At 39.4% G+C, this 13,923-nt stretch overlaps 1 protein-coding gene across 1 annotated transcript; it reads right to left on the bottom strand.

The window, feature by feature from the left end:
* Window positions 1-6,465: 6,465 nt before the first annotated feature.
* LOC117316699 (negative elongation factor B-like) lies at window positions 6,466-11,575 on the bottom strand. Its single transcript, XM_033871449.1, has 7 exons — window positions 10,539-11,575; window positions 10,183-10,285; window positions 9,487-9,582; window positions 9,028-9,216; window positions 8,398-8,577; window positions 7,800-7,919; window positions 6,466-7,605 (listed from the first exon to the last, which is right to left on the bottom strand). Exons 1-7 carry the CDS (start codon window positions 11,423-11,425, stop codon window positions 7,468-7,470), a joined length of 1,713 nt encoding a protein of 570 aa, XP_033727340.1. The 5' UTR covers window positions 11,426-11,575; the 3' UTR covers window positions 6,466-7,467.
* Between the last annotated feature and the right edge of the window lie 2,348 nt (window positions 11,576-13,923).

Raw genomic sequence — 13,923 nt, 5'->3', positions numbered from 1 at the left:
TGTATTTATAGTGTGGGGACTGTATTTATAGTGTGGGGCTGTATTTATAGTGTGGGGACTGTATTTATAGTGTGGGGGCTGTATTTATAGTGTGGGGACTGTATTTATAGTGTGGGGACTGTATTTATAGTGTGAGGGCTGTATTTATAGTGTGGGGACTGTATTTATAGTGGTGGGGACTGTATTTATAGTGGTGGGGACTGTATTTATAGTGGTGGGGTCTGTATTTATAGTGTGGGGACTGTATTTATAGTGTGGGTCTGTATTTATAGTGTGGGGACTGTATTTATAGTGTTGGGGACTGTATTTATAGTGTGGGGCTGTATTTATAGTGTTGGGACTGTATTTATAGTTGTGGGATCTGTATTTATAGTGTGGGGCTGTATTTATAGTGTGGGGACTGTATTTATAGTGTGGGGACTGTATTTATAGTGTTGGTCTGTATTTATAGTGTGGGGCTGTATTTATAGTGTGTGGACTGTATTTATAGTGTGGGGGCTGTATTATAGTGTGGGGGCTGTATTTATAGTGTGGGGACTGTATTTATAGTGTTGGGATTGTATTTATAGTGTGGGGACTGTATTTATAGTGTTGGGATTGTATTTATAGTGTGGGGACTGTATTTACAGTGTGGGGACTGTATTTATAGTGCCGGGCTGTATGTATAGTTTTTGGGACTTGTTTGGGACTTAATTTATAGTGTGGGGCTGTATTTATAATGTGGGGACATAATTTATAGTGTGTGGACTGTATTATAGTGTGGGGACATAATTTATAGTGTGTGGTGGTATTTTCTGGTATAACTGAATATAACAAGACTCTGCTTAAGAGTCAATCAAACCATTGAACTGTTAAACCAGTTCAAAAACATGGACAGATGACTACTCAGACCTCCTTATATAATCAAAATGTATCCTTACAATAGACCGACATGTAAACAAAGATATATCAACAAAATAATCAAGACATCATCATTGGAGATCTGCCCAGGGGCCATGGGGTCAGAGTTCAGGTATAACACGGTTATAGAGCCTTGTGACTCCAGTCTGGCACAATCAGATTATCAATGATTCTATCCACCACCAAACTCATTCCCGTATGTCATTTGGCCATCAGTTGGTTCATCTGCAAAACTATATTTTAAATGAACTTTGTAGATTTTTGGGACGAAATGTCTGTTAACACTTCAGCATCCTCTCGGAGGGATGACATGGCGTTCCATCATAGAACATGGGTCTGTACATGTCATGCTAGCATCCAGTTTCAGCCCACGAAAGCCAAAGGGTTCATGGTTGATTTTTAACAACCATATCGATTACTCTTGTTTATCTTATTGTATTACTAGTACTGTTCATATATCATGTTACTGTGTTGTCTTGATGAAGGGGCGGATTGCCACGAAACTTTGACATCTTTCATTGTCCACACGATTGGAATTACTTCTTTGCCCCACATCAACATTTCGAGTACTTTGTATCCTGTAGACATACATTTGGAAGGATCCAGTGTTATCCTGATAATTACTATTTATAATACTTCTTTGACCCAAATATAAATACAATAATATCTTAAAACAATTAATGAACAATTTACATGTGTAGAATAATGCAATTGTTGAGAATGTGAAAAGAGCATGTGTAGCTTGTCTTTTCCCTAGGGTGAGATAAGAAAATCTCACCCAGGTAAAACTGTGGATATCCCTGTCCAGGGTAAGAGTGTATTCATCACCAATATTGGCGGGAAGTGTCCAGGAATCGTTATATGGGAAGAATCCAAGGCAAATGTGCACAGTCATCAAACCACAATACCAAATATAACACAATGTTACTTTTACAGATCTACAGTCAAGAAACAGCTTACTATAATTGTTGCTCTTACATTGAGCGATATATACTGCACATCTGGATGTGAAGGTCAAAGGACATGCAGCACAGACATGAAGATGAAGGTCACAGTGATATGTACCACACATTTAGAGGTGGAGGTCACTATGATATGTACTGTACACCTGGAGGTGAAAGGTCATTATGACATGTTCTGTATACCTGGAGGTGAAGGTCAATGTGACATGTTCTGTATACCTGGAGGTGAAGGTCAATGTGACATGTTCTGTATACCTGGAGGTGAAGGTCACTGTGACATGTTCTGCATACCTGGAGGTGAAGGTCATTATGACATGTTCTGTAAACCTGAGGTGAAGGTCACTGTGATATGTTCTGTACCTGTAAGTGAAGGTCACTATTATTGCACAGCTGCTGCCTGATGAATCAGTGATATCGATGCAATTATACCAAACTAGACCACATGGGGCATGTTGGTGTTGAGAGAGAACTTAAGATTTATATATGAAGCCGTAAACATGCCATACAGGACTGTTGGACCTTTTGCAGCTATAAAGTATCGAGGTACAATTAGAAAGCTTTTGTATATGCCATGATAGCTTCCTAAAACAATACAGTTACTCTGATGACACTGTCAGATAAATACCATATCTCTGTGTAGTCATTTCTAGTTTTGTATGATTACCCTGAAATTGGTGGTTCACCATTACATCACCATTTAAATGTCAGTGGGATCAGGCTGACTCAGACAAACTGGATTATACCTAAAACATTGGTCCACAGAGGCCTACATTACACACAGACTTATGTTTCACAGTTTTTGCTATTACATGTACTTTCAATAATGTTAATAACTAAAATAAAAATGATGCCGAGTTAGTGTTGAAATGTTTATTTTAAAACATGTAAAAGTCAACACAAAAACCATGAGCTATGGTTCACATACCAGGCATAGCAACAACCTATATATTTACTAAATATACATTCAGCAGCATAAACACATTTAACCTTGATAAGGCAAGTACAATTATATCCTCATGTACACTGTGTCATACAACACTCCCATGTACACTGTGTCATACAACACTCCCCATGTACACTGTGTCATACAACACCCCCATGTACACTGTGTCGTAAAACACCCCCATGTACACTGTCATACAACACCCCCATGTACACTGTCATACAACATCCCCATATACACTGTCATACAAACTCCCCCATGTACACTGTGTCATACAACACCCCCATGTACACTGTCATACAACACCCCCATATACACTGTGTCATACAACACCCCCATGTACACTGTGCCATACAACATCCCCATGTACACTGTGTCATACAAACTCCCCATGTACACTGTGTCATACAACACCCCCATGTATACTGTGTCATACAACACCCTCATGTACACTGTGATACAACACCCCCATGTACACTGTGTCATACAAACTCCCCATGTACACTGTGTCATACAACATCCCCATGTACACTGTGTTATACAACACCCCCATGTACACTGTGTCATACAACACCCCCATGTACACTGTGTCATACAACACTCCCATGTACACTGTCATACAACACCCCCATGTACACTGTGTCATACAACACCCCCATGTACACTGTGCCATACAACACCCCCATGTACACTGTGTCACACAACACCCCCATGTACACTGTCATACAACACCCCCATGTACACTGTGTCATACAACACCCCCATGTACACTGTGTCATACAACACCCCCATGTACACTGTGTCGTAAAACACCCCCATGTACACTGTCATACAACACCCCCATGTACACTGTCATACAACATCCCCATATACACTGTCATACAAACTCCCCCATGTACACTGTGTCATACAACACCCCCATGTACACTGTCATACAACACCCCCATATACACTGTGTCATACAACACCCCCATGTACACTGTGCCATACAACATCCCCATGTACACTGTGTCATACAAACTCCCCATGTACACTGTGTCATACAACACCCCCATGTATACTGTGTCATACAACACCCTCATGTACACTGTGATACAACACCCCCATGTACACTGTGTCATACAAACTCCCCATGTACACTGTGTCATACAACATCCCCATGTACACTGTGTTATACAACACCCCCATGTACACTGTGTCATACAACACCCCCATGTACACTGTGTCATACAACACTCCCATGTACACTGTCATACAACACCCCCATGTACACTGTGTCATACAACACCCCCATGTACACTGTGCCATACAACACCCCCATGTACACTGTTTCACACAACACCCCCATGTACACTGTCATACAACACCCCCATGTACACTGTGTCATACAACACCCCCATGTACACTGTGTCATACAACACCCCCATGTACACTTTGTCATACAACACCCCCATGTACACTGTGTCATACAACACCCCCATGTAGTGTCATACAACACCCCCATGTACAGTGTCACACAACACCCCCATGTACACTGTCATACAACACCCCCATGTACACTGTGTGATACAACACCCCCATGTACACTGTCATACAACACCCCCATTTACACTGTGTCATACAACACACCCATGTACACTGTCATACAACATCCCCATGTACACAGTGTCATACAAACTCACCCATGTACACTGTGTCATACAACACCCCCATGTACACTGTGTCATACAACATCCCCATTTACACTGTGTCATACAACACCCCCTTGTACACTGTATCATACAACACCCCCATGTATACTGTGTCATACAACATCCCCATGTACACTGTGTCATACAACACCCCCATGTACACTGTGTCATACAAACTCCTCATGTACACTGTGTCATACAACACCCCCATGTACACTGTGTCATACAAACTCCCCATGTACACTGTCATACAACATCCCCATGTACACTGTGTCATACAACATCCCCATGTACACTGTGTCATACAAACTCCCCATGTACACTGTGTCATACAAACTCCCCATGTACACTGTCATACAAACTCCCCATGTACACTGTGTCATACAACATCCCCATGTACACTGTGTCATACAACATCCCCATGTACACTGTGTCATACAAACTCCTCATGTACACTGTCATACAAACTCCCCATGTACACTGTGTCATACAACACCCCCATGTACACTGTGTCATACAACACCCCCATGTACACTGTGTCATACAACATCCCCATGTACACTGTGTCATACAAACTCCCCATGTACACTGTGTCATACAAACTCCCCATGTACACTGTCATACAAACTCCCCATGTACACTGTGTCATACAACATCCCCGTGTACACTGTGTCATACAACATCCCCATGTACACTGTGTCATACAAACTCCTCATGTACACTGTCATACAACACCCCCATGTACACTGTGTCATACAACACCCCCATGTACACTGTGTCATACAAACTCCCCATGTACACTGTCATACAACATCCCCATGTACACTGTGTCACACAACACCCCCATGTACACTGTGTCATACAACACCCCCATGTACACTGTCATACAACAACCCCATGTACACTGTCATACAAACTCCCCATGTACACTGTGTCATACAACATCCCCATGTACACTGTGTCATACAAACTCCTCATGTACACTGTGTCATACAACACCCCCATGTACACTGTGTCATACAACATCACCATGTACACTGTGTCATACAACACCCCCATGTATACTGTGTCACACAACACCCCCATGTACACTGTGTCATACAACACCCCCATGTACACTGTGTCATACAAACTCCCCATGTACACTGTGTCACACAACACCCCCATGTACATTGTGTCATACAACACCCCCATGTACACTGTGTCATACAACACCCCCATGTACACTGTGTCATACAACACCCCCATGTACACTGTGTCATACAACATCCCCGTGTACACTGTGTCATACAAACTCACCCATGTACACTGTGTCATACAACACCCCCATGTACACTGTGTCATACAACACCCCCATGTACACTGTGTCATACAACACGCCCATGTACAGTGTCATACAACATCCTCATGTACAGTCAAACAACACGCCCATATACACTTACCACTGTGTCATACAATGCCCCCATACATTTGTATCTAGGTCTGGACTATGATAATCTTTTCAGCCGCACCTACTTTGATGTTTTAGATATTAAACACAGACAATATAATTCAAACCTGGCTGCTCATGTTAAAACAACATCATTAACATTCAACTAACATTACCAATAGAACTGTTTTAACATTTCTCCTTTTTACTGTCTTTTAAATGAGTAGATCCTGCATCAGCTCCCCAAAATTAACCTGTGTACATTTTGATAAAGGACCTGTTTATCAAAACACATCTGATAGAGAATAAACATTGGAGTCAAAAGCATGAAACTTCAAATTCAAAATTTCAAGATTATGCATTATATTCTAGGAGAATTGTGAGCAGGAGTTGGAGCAGGAACACTTATTAGTGGTGAGTCCAGATCAGTAGGGGGCAGGAGAGTCCAGATCAGTAGGGGGCAGGGGTTGGAGCAGGAACACTCGTTAGTGGTGAGTCTAGATCAGTAGGGGACAGGAGTTGGAGCAGGAACACTGGTCAGTGGTGAGTCTAGATCAGTAGGGGGTAGGAGTTGGAACAGGAACACTCGTCAGTGGTGAGTCTAGATCAGTAGGGGGCAGGGGTTGGAGCAGGTACACTCATTAGTGGTGAGTCTAGATCAGTAGGGGGTAGGAGTTGGAACAGGAACATTCGTCAGTGGTGAGTCTAGACCAGTAGGGGACAGGAGTTGGAGCAGGAATACTCGTCAGTGGTGAGTCTAGATCAGTAGGGGGCAGGAGTTGGAGCAGGAACACTCGTCAGTGGTGAGTCTAGACCAGTAGGGGACAGGAGTTGGAGCAGGAATACTCGTCAGTGGTGAGTCTAGATCAGTAGGGGGCAGGAGTTGGAACAGGAACACTCGTCAGTGGTGAGTCTAGACCAGTAGGGGACAGGAGTTGGAGCAGGAATACTCGTCAGTGGTGAGTCTAGATCAGTAGGGGGCAGGAGTTGGAGCAGGAACACTCGTCAGTGGTGAGTCCAGATCAGTAGGGGGCAGGAGTTAGAGCAGGAACACTCGTCAGTGGCGAGTCAAGATCAGTAGGGGGCAGGAGTTAGAGCAGGAACACTCATCAGTGGTGAGTCTAGATCAGTAGGGGGCAGGAGTTGGAGCAGGAACACTTGTCAGTGGTGAGTCAAGATCAGTAGGGGACAGGAGTTGGAGCAGAAACACTCCTCAGTGGTAAGTCTAGATCAGTAGGGGGTAGGGGTTGGAGCAGGAACACTCGTCAGTGGTGAGTCTAGATCAGTAGGGGGTAGGGGTTGGAGCAGGAACACCCTTCAGTGGTGAGTCTAGATCAGTAGGGGGCAGGAGTTGGAACAGGAACATTCGTCAGTGGTGAGTCTAGATCAGTAGGGGACAGGGGTTGGAGCAGGAACACTCCTCAGTGGTGAGTCTAGATCAGTAGGGGGCAGGAGTTGGAACAGGAACACTCGTCAGTGGTGAGTCTAGATCAGTAGGGGGCAGGAGTTGGAGCAGGAACACTCGTCAGTGGTGAGTCCAGATCAGTAGGGGGCAGGGGTTGGAGCAGGAACACTCATTAGTGGTGAGTCTAGTTGCTCTTGTGGAGTTGCAGGACTTGGCTCGTATGAAGAAATTTTATCTGCCAGCTGCTGGTATGTCATGTGAACAGCTTCGCTGTGCTGGAATAAAAACAAGGTACCAGATCAATTTGACATATATAAATAGTATGAATCATTTTATCAAGTATATAAAGGAAAATATCGGTATTCAGAAACAAATGCTTTTGATTTAAAGATTGTAGTAAACAAATATAGAAGAGAAGTAGGCCTAGCTACAAGAGCCTGGTAGTACAGTGAGACTTATAAAGACCTACCTCATTGTTTGGTGCTGTGGCCTGCATGAGAGCCTCAAGGCGAGCGGGCGGTAACTTGTGGTGGATATGCCACAACAGTCGCAGTAAGTGTCTCATCATGTTCTCTTTAGATATTGATGGCTGAAAATGGTGTGTAAAAATTACAAAATTTACCTCCAAAGGTTTTTCTTATTAATGATTCACCGAAGAGGCAGTAACATTTCTGAGAATTTCCCAAACATATTGTCTATAGTTACCTTAATTATCAATCATCTGGATATTAAACTCGCTCAAATTATTTTCTGTGTGGAAACAAATGCATTTAATATTTGCAAATAAGTAGCAATAAGGAACATCAAGATTTATTGCCATGAATGCCCTGGCTTTTATTTTTGCTGTAGCCAAAGTAATATATCTTTATTATATATAATAAAAGCAGATCCAGCACGTGCTCTTAAAATCACCAGTCCTCACCTGTTGTAGAAGTGTTTTACAGGTGTTATGTATACATATATATTATACAGGAGAGGAGTTATCTCTCTTTTAGCAATAGGACTTGATTGTAAATGGTCAAATACTCCATGATAAAATATTTTTGAGTGAAATTTTGAGTACTTACAAGTATGAAATCATCAAAAACAACAACACACATATCCTCTTGGGTGAAGTCCTCGGCCATGGGGATGAGGTACGAGATGATGGTGTGGAGGAAGGTATCCTCAGATGCTCGCTCATTCTCACAGTGGATAAGTGTCGGCAGAATCTGACACAAGGCAAATTTGTCACGACTTCTGCATGCCTACAACATAAAGTAAATGTTTTTCGCATACATGACAGAATACAAGTCACACATATTTAATCACAGATCAGAACCAGTGATCATAACAGAATTCAGAATAGTTTTATATCCAAGTATAAATTCAAATGTTTATGCATTGAAACTATTCACCAAATTTTGGATGACTTTCATGAGAATCTAAATCAATACTTAAAATTTGGCTTACTTTTCTATCAAGGGGCCTGTTTGGTTTAGGTAGTAAAATGGATTTTTCACAAAGGCATTATTTTATGTGAGTTTTGATATCATCCAACAAACACAACAATTTCAAATCCTTTCTGAACACTGAAGTGCTAAATGTGTATAATACCCATTATGTACAAAACAGTAATACAATACAAAGGAATGTCTTTATTTTTATAACGGTTATCCTCCAATAATATACAATTTTTCACAGTGATGAATTGTCACCTGTGCTGTGTAGTACATAGCCACTAGACTTGCTATACTGTTGCCTTTGATGAAAGTGGCATACAACTCAGATGGCTGTTTCAGTGTTGGTTGTGGCTCCTCTGGGATCCGTGCACAAATACTCCTGGTGTGGTCATCTACCATCATAGACAAAATGTTGGGTAGGAACTTGGTGAATATTGGCACATCCTGAAAAAATGGATGTTTCATAATCTGCATTTAGTTAAAAATTCCAAATCAAAACACTGTCGGTTCACAAAGCAATAATGATGAGGCTTTAAAATAAGCAATGATAGCTTTAATTTTCACATAGTTGGTAATGCTGGTGTCAAAGCTTACTGTACAAATGTACCTACGACTACCAGCTATATAAATCCTGACTCAAAGGTTTCTGAGGCTAGTGTTACAGACAGCTTACATACTACACTGTATTAGTGTCCAGACCTACTGTCCACTTACCAGTTTTGGCTCCCTGAACAACTGACTGTCAATCATGTCCCAGGCTCCTAGTCCCAAGGCCATCATCCGTACCAACAGAACAATATCATTACTGTCCTGTACAGAAAACATTACACTTTATACTTGTAACAACAATTTACGATTAGGATGATAACTAACCAATTAGAATGTTGTTCAGACATATCTGTATGTGTTCCCAAACAGTAGTGTTTAGTTGTTAAACTATTGATCTCAAAAGAAGCAGATAGCAGCATTATAGTGTGTTCTACACCCGACTCAAATAAAAGTTCATGAAAAACACACTGTTTAGTATTATTGCCAACAAGCAGTTTTTTTTACTATAACACTTGAACAAAAATTGAAAAATGGAAACTATATGATTATGTCATTTTTTTATGTTTTTTTTATCATTTTTGTTTTCTTCTTTAAAAAAAATGGGGTGGGGGTGGGGGTGTTGTGTTTGGCATAGGCGTTTTATTTTTTTAAGGCTATAAAAAAAGGGGGGGGGGAGGGGGTCCTGACCCCCAGGAAGCCACCCACCCACCCACCCCCGGATCTGCTAGTGACATACTAGGCAGAAGGAAGATTGAGAAAGTGAGACCATTGCAGAAGGAAGATTGAGAAAGTGAGACCATTACATCATATTATATTACCCATAAGATCAATATGATTATATATAAATTAAATCACATTTACCCTTGGCATGACTTCATTGTTAACACAGTGTTGTAAGTTCTTCATCATAGATAATGCTACCGTGTTGAGTGCAAAAGGGTCACACAGGATCATAGAAAGGTCTCTGTTGAGAAAATATAAAAATAGGAAATGTAACATTATGTTCACACATTATTTGACTTGAAATGGATGACAAATATATTTAAATAACAAATAAACAATAATAAAATCCTTTATATCTATAACATTTTCTACAATTTAATAAGTAAAGGAAGAACACATGCATATGGATGATGGGTCCTAAAAAAAAGCCATGGTAATTTTGGAATTTAGATTCCACTCAATAAAACCAAAAAAAATAGCAGTCATTCATTTACCCAAGCACAAATTCATGATCTTTACGTATGCCATCTAAGAAGCCTTGTAACTCCCTGGACCTCTTAGAATCAATGAAACGATCTCTGATACATGCATCGACACACCATGTAAACTTGTGACATGGATCTAAGGCACAGATTTCATTTACTTCATGGTCATGAAGAGCCATCAAAAGTTCAGCTCTTAATGTACAATAATGAGTATTTCTAGTCCTCAAAAACAAAGTTCTGAGAAATTGTAGAACCATGTCATAAAGCTTGACATTTTTTCCGACCATATGCGACAATTTTTGCACTACTTCACTCTGGCGTCTTGCTCTAGGTGATGGTAGAAAGAATGTCAGTGTTGCATGTTCATGACCAAACAGTGCATTTTCTTTCTCTTTAATATATTGTGATAGCAGTGGTGACACTTCATCTCCAAACAATGCTTGGTTGTCTTGCCATATTTGTCTCTTTACTTCAGTTGCTGCCTCTGCATACAATTCTTTATCATCAAGAATTTTTCTCAGATAATCTTCCTCTATCTTTGGCAAATGTTTCAACAGTGCCATAACAACTGGCCGTAATGTTTTTACTTTCACAACAGGAAAACTTTTAGTCAGGAGCGATTCTAATTTTTCAAATCGTTTTTCGTCATCACTATTGGCCAATTCTGATATCCGATGGACGAGTTTATCCCTAAGTTCCTCCAACACAGAGTTATGGAAATCAAGTCTTTTAAATTCGTGCAAATCCAGAAACGGGAGAGCTGGTCGAAGCGAAGGCAGCAAGATACCATTTTCTGTTTGGAACTCTTCTATTGCTTGAAGAGGATCTGAACAATTTGTCAGCGACTCTTGTAAATAGTCACCTCCAGGAATTCCGAGATCTTCCAGGCCAGCCATATTCCTAAGACTTGTTTCTTAACGTCCAAAACTGACGTTTAAATGACCAATATCATCTTGTAACCATAATAAACAGGACTAAATAGATAATGCACAAAACCGAAACCTATCAATCCCGCCGACGGAAGCGAATACGTTTTTGCTTTCTGACGTTGAAGAGTTCTTATAAGGGGGAAGTCATTGTTAATAGACTTGCACAAGTTCATGTCGCTATAAATTTGTTGAACAATTTCCCTTGCTTTCAAAGTCTATGCTTTTAAGCAAAATTAAACGAAAAATAAGTAATATAAATCATTTGCCACAAGCAATAATTAAATGAGATTATTTCATCAAAATCTAACCTATATGATTAAAGAACATATAAATGTTAAAAAAAAAAAATATATACACAATGTATAAATAAAAATAAATTCCATCCCACTCCTCTCTGGCACTACATTTTTGTTTAAGTTGGCCAGTATTTTTTTGTGGATTCTCTTTTATTTGGGGCGCCATTTTACATTTATTCCAATTTAGTGATATCACATAGCAACTTAATGACATCGCTTATTAAGTGATATCACCGATTCAAAGGTTAACTTTAAATTAGTACTGATATCAGTCAAAAGTAAGAGGGATAATCTGTAATAATATTTTATATCACTTAGTCATTTAAATGGAATCACTAAATGGGAATTATTTATTGTGACAATAATAAATAGATAATAGAAGGTTAAGTTAATAATATAAATAATGACAAAATAAAGATATTTTGCAATGCATTTAAATAAAATGTTGGTTATCCTATAGACATTTACACAGCCTTATAACTTTTTGGTAAACACATTTTTTTATCAAACGAGAGACTGAACTATTTGGTTATTATGATCCTAGATTAGACCTGTGACATTGAATACAGAACCTACACACCAGCACTGCTAACACATTGTAGGAAGGGAGACTACTCTTTAGACCTTGTACAAAGTGCCCAGTAACAGTAATGATGCTTGATGGATTAAAATTATCCGTGACAAAGAAAGCACACTCAAGCATACAATCAAAAAATGTTCAACTAATTGCTAGCAGTTTTAACTAGTACAATTATAACTGTGTGATTCAACAGATGAGTATACAAATGTACATGATTCTATTTTTTGTTTTTTTGTTTGTTAACTTTATTAAATAATTGTTAATATGTTTTGATTTTTAATTAGATGTGTTTGTGTGAGTGAGTGAATGTGTGAAGGAAATATTGACAAAAAAGTTACGATGTTTGTATTGCTGTCAAAATGAATGTTTTTGTTTTCTTCATGTTTTATGTGAGGGCCATATGTAAGATTAGTACTGTACTAAATATGTAACCCTCGTGAAATAAAGTTTTATTATTATTATTACCATGTAAACTTAATCTTCAGTGTAGATTAGATCATCAATTTTTTGTCTGAACAGATGATTAACATTGAACGTTGGAACCACATGCAACTCGTGTGTACCTCATCACTTTGGAGGGACATCACTCATCTGTCAGAACACAATAAACTGAAACGCTTATTAAATATTCGTCAAGTCTTAAAATTGGATCCATAAATGTGATCTAATTAACATAATTAAAAGTCAAAAACATGCAAAACTGGATTTGAAAATATTTCGGATAGGCCTACATAAAAAGAAAGTTTTAAAGTGAATAACTCATTGTAATTTCCCATAAACAGATCCCCAGACATTTTTAGTATTGACTGCTCTGGTATATAATTTTGAAGACATGCACAAAGACAATTAAATACATAAATCATTTTCTGTTCCTTAATCAGTAATAATTTATTCATAGTATACGCTGATGTAGCCGTATTGTACCAAGTTGACATCAAGAAGTTGCTCAAGTGTGACTGATTTAAATGTGTCCCGTTTCACTGAGGCATGGATGACACAATAGTACAACACAGGACAGAAAGAAAAGAAGGAACTCATTGTCAGCCAACCCTGTACTGTTACGATTTCATGATGTATAGACACAAGGGTTAGACAATCATCCTTCATTATGGGCTGCCTTTTTAGGCGGAATTCACCCTGTTTTTTTCTGTCCTAAAGAATCTTCAATACTGAGGTTATCAGGTGCAGTGTTGAAAAGGACAGGACACTGTTGTTAATTAGTATGTGTGGGTACCCTAGTCCTGACATGATATGTAAGTCGTTAATTAGTATATGTGTGGGTACCCTCATCCTGACATAATATGTAAGTCGTTAATTAGTATATGTGTGGGTACCCTCATACTGACATAATATGTAAGTTGTTAATTAGTATATGTGTGGGTACCTAGTCCTGACATAATATGTAAGTCGTTAATTAGTATATGTGTGGGTACCCTAGTCCTGACATGATATGTAAGTCGTTAATTAGTATATGTGTGGGTACCCTAGTCCTACAATTCATTGTATATTGGTCTTGAAGTCGTTAATTAGTATTGGGACTATCCTGAATATGGGTATATTGCATATATGATCGTTAATTAGTATATGGT

The sequence above is a fragment of the Pecten maximus genome, chromosome 2 (genome assembly GCF_902652985.1).
Source record: "Pecten maximus chromosome 2, xPecMax1.1, whole genome shotgun sequence".
Taxonomy (NCBI): Eukaryota; Metazoa; Mollusca; class Bivalvia; order Pectinida; family Pectinidae; genus Pecten; species Pecten maximus.
This window is presented reverse-complemented; position numbering and strand designations above follow the sequence as displayed.

What these genes read in the sequence shown, in the direction of transcription:
- LOC117316699 (XM_033871449.1), bottom strand. Translation starts at nt 11,425, where the DNA reads ATGGCTGGCCTGGAAGATCTCGGAATTCCTGGAGGTGACTATTTACAA. An exon ending in ACAATGAAGTCATGCCAAGG is followed by an intron (nt 9,583 to 10,182) that starts GTAAATGTGATT and finishes TTTTCTGTACAG; the next exon opens with GACAGTAATGATATTGTTCT. An exon ending in TTTTTGATGATTTCATACTT is followed by an intron (nt 7,920 to 8,397) that starts GTAAGTACTCAA and finishes CACCATTTTCAG; the next exon opens with CCATCAATATCTAAAGAGAA.